The sequence below is a fragment of the Nerophis ophidion genome, linkage group LG16 (assembly GCF_033978795.1).
Source record: "Nerophis ophidion isolate RoL-2023_Sa linkage group LG16, RoL_Noph_v1.0, whole genome shotgun sequence".
NCBI lineage: Eukaryota > Metazoa > Chordata > Actinopteri > Syngnathiformes > Syngnathidae > Nerophis > Nerophis ophidion.
This window is the reverse complement of record NC_084626.1, coordinates 31,120,980-31,137,616: the sequence shown is the minus strand read 5'-3', so window position 1 is coordinate 31,137,616 and position 16,637 is coordinate 31,120,980. Positions and strand designations below refer to the sequence as shown.

General features: G+C 39.9%; 1 protein-coding gene across 2 annotated transcripts in view; it reads right to left on the bottom strand.

The window, feature by feature from the left end:
• The window catches only part of si:ch211-253b8.5 (dysbindin), a 41,962-nt gene that overhangs the window by 14,341 nt on the left and 10,984 nt on the right, over positions 1-16,637 (bottom strand). The window contains exon 2 of one of the 2 annotated variants that reach the window (XM_061874920.1): positions 10,907-11,184. In XM_061874920.1, coding sequence (XP_061730904.1) covers positions 10,907-10,958 — 52 coding nt within the window. In that variant the 5' untranslated portion in view covers positions 10,959-11,184. The remainder of the gene's footprint in view (positions 1-10,906; positions 11,185-16,637) is intronic. The other variant, XM_061874919.1, reaches the window with a different exon arrangement.

Sequence of the window (16,637 nt, the reverse complement as noted above, 5' to 3'; positions counted from 1 at the left end):
ACACCTCCAGGCAACTTCAACCCTTAAATCCTCCTCCATTCACATCCCATCTCCCCGGACTGTAAATACCCTAATGTAAATAATCGAATGTATTTCTAATGTATATACTTGTTCTTATGCTATCTGAACTCACTATGTTCTCTGCTGGCTGTACATATCCTACTAAGTAAGACATACACTGTTTCAATGTCCATTTCTCTGTTGATGCAATTGTTGATGACTGAAGTACTGATATCAACCAAAGCTCCTCATCCCACCCCCTGGATAGTAAATAAATCAATGTATATACTATGATGATTTACTTGTGTGATGACTGTATTATGCTGATAGTATATATTTGTACCATATATTGATTAACATGGACTTGAACAAGTTGAAAAACTTATTGCGGTGTTACCATTTAGTGGTCAATTGTACGGAATATGTACTGTACTGTGCAATCTACTAATAAAAGTTTCAATCAATCAATCATTCATTTGTGACAATAACATCTACTTTAGAAAGTACAGTGTACAACTGCGCACACAACAGCTGTTAATATACTACTCCCCTCTTAACTACGCCCCCCAACCCAACCCCGACCACGCCCCCCACCACACGAAATCGGAGGTCTCAAGGTTGGCAAGTATTTGTAACGGTTACACTTGCCTGCAAGACGGGGTTAAAAACATTCCTGCCAGAGTCCAAGTCGCTTTTTTAACATCCAAAGGAATGGTGGGAATCCATATTGCAGTAGCCTATACAGTATATTGTAGGATTTTATTTAAAATATACCACTGTCTATCTGTGTTGGCCCTGCGATGAGGTGGCGACTTGTCCAGGGTGTACCCTGCCTTCCGCCCGATTGTAGCTGAGATAGGCGCCAGCGCCCCCCGCGACCCCGAAAGGGAATAAGCGGTAGAAAATGGATGGATGGATATACCACAACATTATTTGGCATTTACATGAAATAGAACAATTTCTAAACAGAATACTTGTTACAAAGGCTGCTCTTGTGGCTGCTGACATATACAGTAACGTATTAAATTATTTCAGGTTTTAAAGATCGGATGCAATCCTGTGGACTGTAGTTGCTTTGTGTAGTTGTTCACTGCTTGTTGTACATATCCTACGAAGTCAGACCTACACTGTTTCAATGTCCATTTCTCAAATGATATTGATGACTGAAGTGCTGATATCAACCAAACCTAACCCCCCCCCCAACCCAACCCTCTTCACATACCACCCCCCGATTGTAAATAATGTAAATAATTCAATGTATATAATCTGATAATTAATTAGTGTGATGACTGTATTATGATGATAGTATATATTTATACCAAAAAGCTTTTGAAAGTTTATCAGCTGTGTTACAATTTGGGGCTCTATATACTACTTTTCTTTGGTGCAGTCGGCGGCAAAATATTTCGGTAACGCTTTAGTATGGGGAACATATTCTAAGTAACAAAGACTTAATTTAGAGTTTTTTGGACACTAGGGGAACGTATAAGGGTTAGGGTTCGGGTTACAGTTCCTAATAGACATGTTCGATAATATCAGCAGCCCGATATTATCGGCCGATAAATGCTACACCAAACAAGAATGACAAATACATTTCGGGAGAACATCTGCACTGTAACACAACAGAACAAATACCCAGAAACACTTGCAGCACTAACTCTTCTGGGACGCTACAATATACACCCCCCGCTACACCCACCTCAACCCCGCCCCCAAAACCTTCCCAACCTCAACCCCCTCATGCTCTCTCAGGGAGAGCATGTCCCAAATTCAAAGCTGCTGTTTAGAGACATGTTAAAAAAAAAAATAATGCACTTTGTGACTTTAATAATAAATATGGCAGTACCATGTTGCCATTTTTTTCCATAACTTGAATTGATTTATTTTGGAAAACCTTGTTACATTGTTTAATGCATCCGGCGGGGTTACAACAAAATCAGGCATAATGTGTTAATTCCACAACTGTATATATCGGTATGGGTTGATATCAGAATCTGTAATTAGGGGTTGGACAATATCGGAATATCGGATATCGGCAAAAAGACCACTATCGGACATTTCCAGTTACTAATAAGCAATAATTCTGACGTTATTGAGGGAAGACTCTTAGTTAATGGCTTACTGGTTGTATTATAAGGCCATGCAGAACAGGGCATTTATAAGTACTTAATAATGACTAAGAGTCAATATGTTACAAATTTGTACGTTAATAAGCAACTAATTAATGGTGAATATGTTCCCCATACTAAAGTGTTACCGATGCTTCTTTTGATAGTAAAGGTTGCAGACCCTTGCTCTATAACAACACACACAACTATTCTTTTGGCAATCCACATAATGGATCTGGTGGCTCCTTTCCAGGATGAAGTACAGTATCTTTCAAGTAAGGACACAGATTTTCATCCAAAAGCATGGGAAAGTGTGTCCAAACCTTTGATCGGTGCTGTTTATTCCAGAATCATGCAGCACAGTTTGTCAGCCAAACAATCGCACCACTGTTGACCATGTATTTTCCTTCATCAGGTCCACGCTAACAATAGGACTGTTTGTAGGTCAGTGTCTGGCCCCACTGCCCCTCTATAAGCCACAGGATTTATCTGCTGACACATCTTGTTGTTAGCTGTGTTTACAAATCCCTTTATCCAGATAGATTTGTTAATTTAGGTACACCAGAATATTGGGATAGTATTTCTGTCAACAAACTGTAACGATTGCGGGGCATCGTGATGATGCGGGTCGTTCTCTCAGGGATGCAGTCGGGCTCGAACACAGCGTGAATGTAAGAAATAAATGATTTATTTAACAAATAAAAACAGACTTAGTCAAAACAGAACTAGCATGGGAGCTAGAAAAAAACAAAAGCGCTAGCATGGGAGCTAGAGAAATAACAGAAAGACTTGCACTAGTCACAAAAGGCAAAACAAAACTACTAGCATGGGAGCTAGAGGAACAAAGGCTTAGCGCGGAAGCTAGCAAGTACAGGTAATGGATTACCGAATCGAGGATCAAGGTTGTCGCTGTTGTGTGAACACAAATTAGGAGGCAAGACTTAATGAACAGAAAAGGCAGGCTTAAATAAAGACAGCTATCAAGAGGCAGGTGAATCTAATGAGTAACTATAGAAACAGAAAAAAACAGGAACTAAGGAAGTCAAACACTATCAGAATATAATACAAAAACAAATCAAAACCAGAACATGATATCATCCGGGCAGCAGATCATAAGACAAACGTTGGTTCTCCAACGACCCAATACAGTGGCACCTCAGGGTACATGTTCAATTTGTTCTTTCGACATGGCTATGGATATTGGTATTCTCATTCATCCAGGTCAATGTAATCTCAGGGCATCAAATCAAATTCAACTGAACTGTTTGATTTGTCTTAAAAGACGTTTCGCCTCTCATCCAAGTAGGCTTCATCAGTTCACGCTCATAGACTTAGAGTGGTCAAAGCTAGTCCTAGTCTAGTCTTTTACTTCCTATGCCACGTAGTTTTGGTATACCGAAAAACTGGTGAACTAGACAGAAGTAGGGCCAATTTAGTGTTGCCAATCAACCTATCCCCAGGTGCATGTCTTTGGAGGTGGGAGGAAGCCGGAGTACCCGGAAGGAACCCACGCAGTCACGGGGAGGACATGCAAACTCCACACAGAAAGATCCGAGCCTGGGATTGAACCCCAGACTATTCAGGACCTTGGTAATTTGAGGCAGACGCACTAACCCCTCTTCCATCTCCCGAATTCGGAGGTCTCAAGGTTGGCAAGTATGAACTATGAATACTTGGCAAATAAGAAAGAAACAGTTTAATTTCACATGGACACATTGTTTTGATAAACTTTTGAGTTACGTTTTGCGGCTCTATACTATTTTTCTTTGGTGCAGTCGACGGAAAAATGTTTCGGTAACACTTTAGTATGGGGAACATATTCTAAGTGTCAGGACTACGACTTGAACGTAGATTGTTTTCCCGAGGTGCAAAGCGATTAGAGAGGACTTTGGGGTTTGTTTTTCCAGAAGGCAAAGGAAAGTTGGCACGAGCAAGACGTGAATGTAAGTACATATTTAATTTTCTAACACTAACTACAAAAAAGGAATAAACAAAAGGCGTTCACAAGGATGTACAAACACTTGGCTATGAAACACAACTATGAACATAAAACAAAACACTTCCACAATGGCATGAAAAACAATAAACTTACTTGGAAAAAGACAAGGGGCATGGATCATACATGCAAATATAATGTATTTATATATGTATTTTAAATATGTATCAATTGTGCTCCACGAACAAACTTCAGAAGTCTTTTGTCCCCCCTGGCTATAAGACTGTACAACACCACAGGGGAAAAGCACACAGTGACTAATTTTCTCACTTGTATTATTTATTTCTTATTAGTTTTAATTTTTTCTACTCTACTTCTAAACTGCACTGCTCTCCTAAGAGTCAGTCTCTATAGCAGGGGTCGGGAACCTTTTTGGCTGAGAGAGCCAAAAAGTCAAATATTTTAAAATGTATTTCCTTAAGAGCCATATAATATTTTTTAACACTGAACACAACTAAACACGTGCATTTTTAAGTAAGACCAACATTTCTAGAGTATAATAGGTCTGTTATTCTTTGTATTAACATTGTTATTCTGAAGCTAACTGTGGAGGGGGCGTGGCCTGCGGGCCTCCAGCAAACTGGGGTGTGCCAGGACCGGCCTAGAAATCAGTGACAGGTGCGTAGATGGCCCACCTGGGCCTTGTTATCTAATCACCTGACGCTCTGTTATAAGCAGCAGCCAGGAGGAGAGACAGGGTTGGGGCTGGAGCCAGAGCGCAAGCGAGAACGAAAGAGAAAAATACAATTGCTGGAAAGCAACTGAGAGACTTATTGAAATTATTTCCTATGGATCAGATCGGTCAAGCAAACATGGATCCCGACCAAATGTCAACCAGCAGTTTTCGGTGAGAAAATTGTGGTAAAAAGTCGCCACTTACCGGAAATCAGCTGAGCTTGTGCCGTCCATACAGCTGCCGTCGACTTCCATCAGACACTGGCCTCAAGACACCCGTGGACACACCCTTCCGACTATCAGGTACTATTAAACTCACTAAAACACTAGCAACACAATAGAAAGATAGGGGAATTCCCAGAATTATCTTAGTAAATGTGTCTAAAAACATCTGAATCCGTCCCAATGCAATCACGTTTTTTTTTTTTAACTAGATTTTTATTTTATTTTTTCGAGTCCGTTGCTATCAATATCCTCAAACACGAATCTTTCATCCTCGCTCAAATTAATGGGGAAATTGTCGTTTTCTCAGTCCGAATAGCTCTTTTTGTTGGAGGTTCCCATTAAAAACAATGTGAGGATGTGAGGAGCCCTCAACGGGTGACGCCATTGTCTGCGACTTCGGGTAAAGGCAAGGCTTTTCTATTAGCGACCAAAAGTTGTGAACTTTATCGTCGATGTTCTCTATTAAATCCTTTCAGCAAAAATATGGCAATATCGCGAAATGATCAAGTATGACACATAGTTACAAAAAAAAAAAATGGTGATTGCATTGGGAGCAATTCAGATGTTTTTAGACACATTTACTAGGATAATTCTGGGAAATCCCTTATCTCTCTATTGTGTTGCTGGTGTTTTAGTGAGTTAAATGGTACCTGATAGTTGTAGGGGTGTGGCCACGGGTGTGTTGACGCCAGTCTCTGAGGGAAATTAGAGCAACTACATGGACGCCACAAGCTCCGTTGATCTCCGGTAAGAGGCGACTTTTTACCACAATTTTCTCACCGAAACCTGCCAGTTGAAAAGTGGTCAGGAACCATGTTCGTTTGACCGCTCTGATCCATAGTAAACCTTCACCTCCAGGAATTTTAAACAAGGAAACACCGTGTGTTTGTGTGGCTAAAGGCTGAAGCTTCCCACCTCCATCTTTCTACTTTGACTTTTCCATTATTATTTGAACAAATTGCAAAAGATTCAGCAACGCAGATGTACAAAATACTGTGTAATTGCGCGATGAAAAGAGACGACTTTTAGCCGCAAATGGTGCTGGCTAATATGTCCCCTCCAACCAATAACGTCCCAAACACGCGTCGTCATGGTGTCATCATTCCGCGACGTTTTCAACCGGAAACTCAGCGGGAAATTTAAAATTGTAATTTAGTAAACTAAACCAACCGTATTGGCATGTGTTGCAATGTTAATATTTCATCATTGATATATAAACTATCAGACTGCGTGGTCGGTAGTAGTGGGTTTCATAGGCCCTTAGACATAGCCTTTGCGATGAGTGATTTTCAACTCAAGTCGGTGAAGACGGCACTAGTGATGATAGAGGTGGTTTTGGGCAGCATGTTTATGAAATCTCCTGGAATAATAAGGTTTGTCACCACCGGGCGGTATAGCTCTGTTGGTAGAGTGGCCGTGCCAGCAACTTGGGGGTTGCAGGTTCGATTCCCACTTCCGCCATCCTAGTCACTGCCGTTGTGTCCTTGGGCAAGACACTTTACCCACCTGCTCCCATTGCCACCCACACTGGTTTAAATGTAACTTAGATATTGTGTTTCACTATGTAAAGAGCTTTGAGTCACTAGAGGAAAAAGCGCTATATAAATATAATTCACTTCACACTTCACTTCACTGAATGGAAGTTCAAATGCATTGTGCTGGTGGATAAATAGAAATGAATGAGTTTAAATCGACCAGACTACATATATATATATGAAGACGCCAAGAATACGAACGTCTGCTAAAACAAACCCCCTACCCCCTGACATCATTCCATACATCATGCTTCCAACAGCTGGTGAGAGAGCTTTACGCCAACGTGCCGCTCTATGGCGAGTTCCCACAGTAATCAAGACATGGTGAAGTGAAGTACAGCAGTCAGGACTTGAGGAGCGACAGATGGCTGACAGCTTCCCTGGAGTCACAGCCTGATCCTTTTTAGTCCGGTGTAATCGCTCCCTGATCTCACCGCTCACTCTCAGGTGTTTGAGGAACTAAACCTGTACTCTGATGGTACTTCATCTCATTAGAAATAAGAGGCCCTTGTTTGGAGTGGAGATTCATGGCTGTGTGTGAATTAGGGTTGTACCGTATACCCGTATTAGTATAGTACCGCAATACTATTGAATCATATTCAGTATTATACCGCCTCTGAAAAGTACCGGTCCCCCACGCCCCTGTCGTCGTCATGTCATGTCATTGCTGGTTACGAGCAGACGAGCATGTTCGGCAGCGCACAATCACTGAGTACTTACAAGCAGACACAGTGGGTAGACAGAAAAGGGAGAACGGACTTGTTTTGGTTTAAAAACTAATTAAAGGTGAAGTTATAACACTGAAACATCCACCGGAAGAAGTGCTTTAAGATAGTGGTCCCCCACCTTTTTGTAGCCGCGGACCGTTTTTTTTGTTTATTTTTGTTTTTTTTTGTCATGAAAAACTGAGGTTTTTGTGATGAAAAAGGAAGGTTTTTCGGGTTGGTGTACTAATTGTAAGTGTATCTTGTGTTTTTTATGTTCATTTAATAAACTTTTTTTTTTTTAAATAACACAAAATTTAAAAAATTCAAAAAAATAAAATAAACATTTTAAAAAATTTCTTCCGGGGCCCGGTACCAATCGGTACGGTGGTTGGGGACCACTGCTTTAAGACATGGCTAGATAGCTAGCGACGAACGTCTATTCGCAGTCGGCAGTATTTTAGCTACTTCTAAATCACTAATCCTTGCCTCCATGGCGTCAAATAAAGTATGTTTCTTACAAGTATCATCCCTGCAGGATGAGGAATAGCTAAACATGTATCACTACACACCATAGCTCGCCGGCCTCAAAATGTAAGCAAACGCCATTGGTGGCTATACACCTAACATCCACTGTAATGATACCAAGTACAGGAACGTATCGAGTCGATACTGCTATGATTCATCGATCTTCATTCGTTTTTTTATAATTTATATTATGTTAATAAACTCAAGAAATATGTCCCTCGACACAAGGTGATGAATATGACCAATGTATGATCATGTAACTACTTGGTATCGGATTGATACCCAAATTTGTGGTATCATCCAAAACTAATGTAAAGCATCCAAACAAAAGAACAATAAGTGATTATGACATTTTAACAGAAGCGTGGATAGAACATGTTAAAATAGAAAGTAAGCAGATATTAACAGTAAATGAACAAGTACATTTATAATTCATTTTCTACCGCTTGTCCTTAATAATTTTGACAAAATGTTACTGCATATGTCAGCAGACTAATTAGGAGCCTGTGTTTGTTTACTTACTACTAAAAGACAAGATGTCTTGTATGTTCACTATTTTATTTAAGGACAAACTTTCAAAAGGAAAAATATGTTTAATGTACCATAAGATTTTTTGTTAAAATAAAGCCTATAATGCAATTTTTTGTGGATCCCCTGATTTAAAAAAGTATCAAAAACATCTTGATACCGGTACCAAAATATTGGTATCGGGACAACACTAGTGTGAACGTGTTTGGAGGGGGGGGGGAGGAGTGAGTGGACTGCATTCTTTTTCTACTTGCAGAAGTAAGTATGACCTATTCAGATGGAATTAGTGAACATTACTCAGACTGATGAGTCAACATTCCTGTCTGATTCTGGCTGTGAGTGCAGTCGCTTCAAGAAGCGTCAACACAGCTGCGACTGTTCAACGCGGCAGATGAGCTGTCACGCTGCCTCACATAATATCCATCAGACCTAAAAAAACAAAAAAAAAACGTGCGCACACACACACACACACACACACACACACACACACACACACACACACACACACACACACACACACACACACACTGCATATAGCTCTAAATTATGTAGATGATGTACCAGACGTTTTAAGTTATTGTCACTCAAGTTGAACTCCGGTGTCTTTCATATGCGAAATTTGTAGACCGGTGGTTCTCAAACTTTTGTCACAAAGAACAAACTAAAAAATTCTGGGTCATTTTGATAACCCAATTTATGAGTTGCTAGTGTTAGGTTAAATTTTGGAGTTATTTTTATGAGGAGCAATCCATTTTTTGGGTTGAAAGGGTATTGTTTTAACTCAATTTCTGGGTTTTCAAAACTATGAACCATTATTGGATTGTTTTTCAATGAGTAACGCATTTTTGGGTAAAATGCTTTTTTTCATTAAAAAGTTACTTTTTTCTTGAAGGGAATAGTATTAAGGATTAATCTCATTAACATTAATTACAATCACCCGAAATTGAGTTAGCGTAACTCAACTTTTGGGTTGAACAATTCAACCCAATAGTTTGGTGGAGAATAACCCAACACTAAGTTATCATAACTCAACTTTTTGGTGAAATAATTCAACGCAAACTTTGGGTTGAAAAAATTAACCCAAAATGTGGAGTTAAAATAATTCAAATAAAAAGGGGTTTGTCCTTTTCTGAACCAGAAGTTGGGTTAAAAAATTGGGTAATTTTTTTTTAACCCAAAATTGTTTAGAGTGTATACACAAAAAAATACTGGGTTATTTTAATAACCCAATTTAAGATTTGAAAGTGTTGGGTTAATTTTATGAGTTCTTTTTATAAAGAGCAATCCATTTTTGGGGTTATAAGGGTATTATTTTAACTGAATTTCTGTGTTTTCAAAACTACGAACCATTTTCTGGTTGGTTTTCAACAAGTAACGCATTTTTGGCTAAAAGGCTTTTTTTTATTAAAAAGGTACTTTTTTGTTGAAGCGAATTGCATTATGGATTAATCGCATAATCATAATTTACAGTCACCTGACATTGAGTTAGCGTAACTCAACTTTTGGGTTAAACAATTCAACTCAATAGTTTGGTGGGGAATAACCCAACACTAAGTTATCATAACTCAACTTTTTGGTGAAATAATTCAACGCAAACTTTGGGTTGAAAAAATTAACCCAAAATGTGGAGTTAAAATAATTCAAATAAAAAGGGGTTTGTCCTTTTCTGAACCAGCAGTTGGGTTAAAAAATTGGGTCAGTTTTTTTAACCCAACAATTTTTAAAGTGTATACACAAAAAAATACTGGGTTATTTTAATATCCCAATTTAAGAGTTGCAAGTGTTGGGTTAAATTTTTTAGTTCTTTTTATAAAGAGCAATTCATTTTGGGGGTTATAAGGGTATTATTTTAACTCAATTCCTGGGTTTTCAAAACTATGAACAATAATTGGGTTGTTTTTCAATGAGTAACGCATTTTTGGCTAAAAGGCTTTTTTTTATTAAAAAGGTACTTTTTTCTTGAGGGGAACTCACTAACATTATTTACAATCACCCGACATTGAGTTAGCATAACTTAACTTTTGGGTTAAACAATTCAACCTAATAGTTTGGTGGGGAATAACCCAACATTAAGTTAGCGTAACTCAACTTTTGGGTTAAACAGTTCAACCCAATAGTTTGGTGGGGAATAACCCAACATTAAGTTATCAACTTTTTGGTTAAATAATTAAACGCAAAAGTTGGGTTGAAAAAATGTATCCAAAATGTTGAGTTAAAATTACCCAAATAAGGGGTTCGTCCTTTTCTGAGCCATTGGGTTAAAATTGGGTTATTTTTTACCCCAACATTTAAGTGTGTACCACCTCAGAAAACACTTGGCTCTCCAAGTACCACCATAAAGACCAACATTAAAAGCAGTATGGTAGTAGTCCTAGGTATTCATTAAAAACAAGGCAGCAGTTGTAAAATTGCACATAGTTTAAACAGTAACATTGTGTTTGAATATAGGAAAATATAACTGTTAACAATATCAACTGAAGTGATTCTTTGGCGTAACACTAGATAGAGCCCGCGTACCACTAGTGGTACCCAAACTGTAGTTTGGGTACCACTGTTGCAGACATAAATGAAAAATGAGTCTGTAGGAAGGCTAAAAGAATGACTTACAGGGACGGCGTTTGTTGTGAAGGTTGCCTGACGAGGAGCTCTTGTTGTCCATGTTGATGTCCTGTTAGCCCCGTGAGAGTTCTGCAGGGAGACTGTCAATCATCTCACACCTTCTCAGCATCCCACAGGAATTGATGCCGACTCCCACGCCAACACCGCTTTTCCCCCGCTTTCCGCTTTCCCCTCAGCGGACCGTGTGCCTCTTGGATGATAAAGCAAACAAGTTTGAGGCTTTGTGGAGTCGACCGGCTGACCAATGGACGTGCAGGGGGGAGGAGCTGAGGGAGTGAGGAAGAAAGAGAGAGAGAGAAAGGAAAGGATTGGGGAAGAGGATTTTACTGGAAAATTCTAAGGGGATACTTGGTCATTGTCTGTTTTAATGGACTTTTTCTATTTTTATGAATTATATTTGAATGCAGCTGAGATAGGCTCCAGCACCCCCGCCACCCCGAATGGGACAAGCGGTAGAAAATGGATGGATGGATATTTGAAAATCCAAATTTCATTTTGAAAAATAACAAAATGGCATTCTTTTTTTATGTCAAAAATTAATGATGTATGTTTAAATACGTCTGTAAATATGTACTATATATGGCGTATCATTGATGATTATGTTTGTGCAGTGTGTGTAATGTTACTGTGGCCAAAAATATCAAATATGCTCTATATTCAATCAATCAATGATTATTTATATAGCCCTAAATCACTAGTGTCTCAAAGGGCTGCACAAACCACAACACAAATCACAACGACATCCTTGGTAGGCCCACATAAGGGCAAGGAAAACTCACACCCAGTGGGACGTCGGTGACAATGATGACTATGAGAAACCTTGGAGAGGACCGCATATGTGGGCAACCCCCTCCCCTCTAGGGGAACCGAAAGCAATGGATGTCGAGCGGGTCTAACGTGATACTGTGAAAGTTCAATCCATAGTGGATCCAACACAACCGTGAGAGTCCAGTCCAAAGTGGATCCAACACAGCAGAGGGAGTCCCGTCCACAGTGGAGCCAGCAGGAAACCACCCCAAGCGGAGGCGGATCAGCAGCGCAGAGATGTCCCAACCGATACACAGGCGAGCGGTCCATCCTGGGTCCCGACTCAGGACAGCCAGCAAGCACCTCATCCATGGCCACCGGACCGGACCCCCTCCAGTGGGACAGAGGAGAAAAACAAAAGAAACGGCAGATCAACCGGTCTAAAAAGGGAGTCTTTTTAAAGGCTAGAGCAGAGGTCGGGAACCTTTTTGGCTGAAAGCCAAATATTTCTAAATGTATTTCTGTGAGAGCAATATAATCTTTTTTTTAACACTGAATACAACTAAATCCGAGCATTTTTAAGACCAACATGTTTACAGTATAATACGTCTCTTATTCTTTTTAAAAATGGTAAAAAAAAAAAAAAGGTAAATGGTTGTACTTGTATAGCGCTTTTCTACCCCTTTTTAAGGAGCCCAAAGCGCTTTGACACTATTTCCACATTCACCCATTCACACACACATTCACAAACTGATGGCGGGTGCTGCCATGCAAGGCGCTCACCAGGACCCATCAGGAGCAAGGGTGAAATGTCTTGCTCAAGGACACAACGGACGTGACGAAAATGGTAGAAGGTGGGGATAGAACCAGTAACCCTCAGATTGCTGGCACGGCCACTGTCCCAACTTCGCCACGCTGTCCCCAAGATAATAACATTGTTATTCTAAAGCTAACCAATTATAAATATGGTACTTCTTACAATTAAAGCTACTTCTTGAACAGGTGCGATAGAAAATGTATGGTTGCACAAAAATGCATGAGAATGTTTTATAATTTGAAGGGTATTTTTAACACTGTGATTGCCGGCGGAATTATTAATTACTTATCATGTTAAGCAATGTCAGCTAAGATTGATCTGAGAGCCAGACTCAGTCATCAAAAGAGCCACATCTGGCTCTAGAGCCATAGGTTCCCTACCCCTGGGCTAGAGTATACAAATGAGTTTTAAGGTGAGACTTACATGCTTCTACTGAGGTAGCACCACAAACTGTTACAGGGAGGGCATTCCAGAGTACTGGAGCCCGAACGGAAAACGCTCTATAGCCCGCAGACTTTTTTTGGACTCTGGGAATCACTAATAAGCCGGAGTCCTTTGAACGCAGAAAAAGTATTTGGCCACCAATTCAAATGATCAGAATCAGGTGTCCTAATCACTTGACCCGGCCACAGGTGTATAAAATCAAGCACTTAAGTATGGAGACTGTTTTTACAAAAATTTGTGAAAGAATGGGCCGCTCTCAGGAGCTTAGTGATTTCCAGCGTGGAACTGTGATAGGATGCCACCTGTACAACAAATCCAGTCGTGAAATTTCCACTCTTCTAAATATTCCAAAGTCAACTGTCGGCATTTTTATAAGAAAATGGAAGAGTTTGCGAACAACAGCAACTCAGCCACAAAGTACAAACCCCGTTTCCATATGAGTTGGGAAATTGTGTTAGATGTAAATAAAAACGGAATACAATGATTTGCAAATACTTTTCAACCCTTATTCAATGGAATGCACTATAAAGACAACATATTTGATGTTCAAACTCATAAACTGTATTGTTTTTTTGCAAATAATAATTAACTTAGAATTTCATCACCTTTTCTTTTAACAACACTCAATAAATGTTTGGGAACTGAGCAAACTAATTGTTTAAGCTTTGAAAGTGGAATTATTTTCCATTCTTGTTTTATGTAGAGCTTTAGTCGTTCAACAGTCCGGGGTCTCCGCTGTCGTATTTTACGCTTCATAATGCGCCACACATTTTCCATGGGAGACATGTCTGGACTGCAGGCGGGCCAGGAAAGTACCCGCACTCTTTTTTTACGAAGCCACGCTGTTGTAACACTTGTCCTGCAGAAATAAGCAGGGGCGTCCATGATAACGTTGCTTGGATGACAACATATGTTATTCCAAAACCTGTACGGACCTTTCAGCATTAATGGTTTCTTCATAGATGTGTAATGTACCCATGCCTTGGGCACTAATACACCCCCATACCATCACAGATGCAGGCTTTTGAACGTTGCACCTATAACAATCCGAATGGTTATTTTCCTCTTTGTTCAGGAGGACACCACGTCCTCTGTTTCCAAATACAATTTGAAATGTGGACTTGTCAGACCACAGAACACCTTTCCACTTTGCATCAGTCCATCTTAGGTGAGCTCGGGCCCAGCCAAGCCGGCGGCGTTTCTGGATGTTGTTGATAAATGGGTTTGGCTTTGCATAGTAGAATTTTTAACTTGCACATACAGATTTAGCGACCAACTGTAGTTACTGACAGTGGTTTTATGAAATGTTCCTGAGCCCATGTGGTGATATCCTCTACACACTGACGTCGGCTTTGGATGCAGTACCGCCTGAGGGATCAAAAGTCCGTAATATCATTGCTTACGTGCGGTTGTTCTAAAACTGTTCGACAATTTGCTTACAAAGTGGGGACCCTCGCCCCATCCTTGTTTGTGAATTACTTAGCATTTAATGGAAGCTGCTTTCATACCCAATCATGGCACCCAACTGTTCCCAATTAGCCTGCACACCTGTGGGATGTTCCAAATAAGTGTTTGATGAGCATTCCTCAACTTTATCAGTATTTATTGCCACCTTTCCCAACTTCTTTGTCACGTGTTGCTGGCATCAAATTCTAAAGTTAATGATTATTTGCAAAAAAAAAAAACCTTCATCACTTTGAACATCAAATATGTTGTCTTTGTAGCGCATTCAACTAAATATGGGTTAAAAATGATTTGCAAATCATTGTATTTCGGTTATATTTACAGCTAACACAATTTCCCAACTCATATGAAGACGGGGTTTGTAGTAGGCCACATAAACTGACAGAGAGGGGAAACAAATAGCATAGTGCATAGTGCAAAGAGGTCGCCGACTTTCTGCACAGTCAGTTGCTACAGAGCTCCAAACGTCATGTGACCTTCCAATTAGCCCACGTACAATATTTCCATAGCCGAACAGCTTTATCTAAGCCACACATCACCAAGTCCGAGGCAAAGCGTCAGAAGTAGTTGTGTAAAGAACGCCGCCACTGGACTCTAGAGCAGTGGTCCCCAACCACCGGACTGCAGAATAATTTTTTATTAATTTTTATTTTTGTATTTATTTTTTTATTAAATCAACATAAAAAACACAAGATACACTTACAATTAGTGCACCGACCCAAAAAACCTCCCTTTTTCATGACAAAAAGAAAGAAAAGAAAAAAAAAATCCCATTAAGAAGTTTTGTTATCCCATTGTTGACATTTACTGTAAAATAACAATAATAATAAACATATTGCACAGTTCAGTGGTGTGCCGTGACTGTGATTGGATACTCACTTGTCACTCCCAAGTATCCAATCACAAGTTGTGATTTGCGAAAGCACAAAGTGGGACCGGAGCAATACCCGGCCAGCGGAGAAATCAGCGGTACTCACTTTTTTAACCAACAAAGAAGCAGAGCAAAACATTAAATAGGTGGCAGATATACTGTATATTCGCAAAGGCATTTTTCAAGACGGATGTTTGAAGAGAGACTGGATCTTGTGAGATGAGGTCGGCCAACCCCGTAAAAGAGTATTATTCATATTCTCTTCATGTCATGTTAGACTCCAGTGTTGCTGTTTTTAAGTTAGAGCGATTATCCATTCAGCTAGCTTGTTGCCATCGCTGTGTGAATTCTTCCGGAGGCCTTCTGAACCAACATTAGCAGCGGCTGTGCATTTCAACAAACGCAGGACATTCAGTTAACGGAGAGTTCCAATAGCCGATCAGATCGCGAGTTGTTGACAGTAGCCCATTTAGGTAGCCTTATGTTGAGCATGACTGTGATTGGATACTCACTTGTCACTCCCAAGTATCCAATCACAAGTTGTGATTTGCAAAAGCAGAAAGTGGCACCTGAGCCATACCCGGCCAGCGGAGAAATCAGCAGTTGATATATATCCAGCCGCATGCAGCTGTTTAGCGCCGCCCTAGTGGCTCCCGGGAGCATTTTTTTAAAACAATTTTTTTGTAGTATGTTTTTTGTTTGAAAACAAAGATGACACAAACCTTTACAATTGTTAGAAAGCTCAATGTTTAATATGTTTGTGTGTACGCTTCACTGATGAGAGTATTTGGTGAACATCGTTTTGTCCTACTAATTTTGGCGGTTCTTGAACTCACCTTAGTGTGGACTCTGACTCAACAGTTTGTTTCCATGTAAAATCGTCCAATCCTTTTTAGTCTCATTTTGTCCACCAAATGTTTTACACTGTGCGTGAATGCATAAAGGTGCGCTTTGTTGATGTTATTGACTTGTTGGAGTGCTAGTCAGGCATATTTAGTCAGTGCATGACTGCAAGCTAATCAATGCTATCATGCTGTTTAGGCTAGCTGTATGTACATATTGCATCAGTGAGCCTCATTTGTAGGTATATTTGAGCTCATTTAATATCATTTTACTTGTATCCACTTTGTATATAATTTAATGTTGCATGTCTCATGACACATTATCTGTATGTAATATTGGCTGCATTTCTGATAGTTGTCTGTGTGCCATGTTGTTCCAGACCACAGCAAACGTTACTTAGCTTGCCAAAGATTGTAATAAATCTATTAAAAGAAGACAGCCTTAACTTAGACACACTTATCTACAGTATGACTTTGGCCGTTAAATGCCAGTCATTTCCAGGAGTTATCTCACCTTCTGAGTAGCCTCCGATT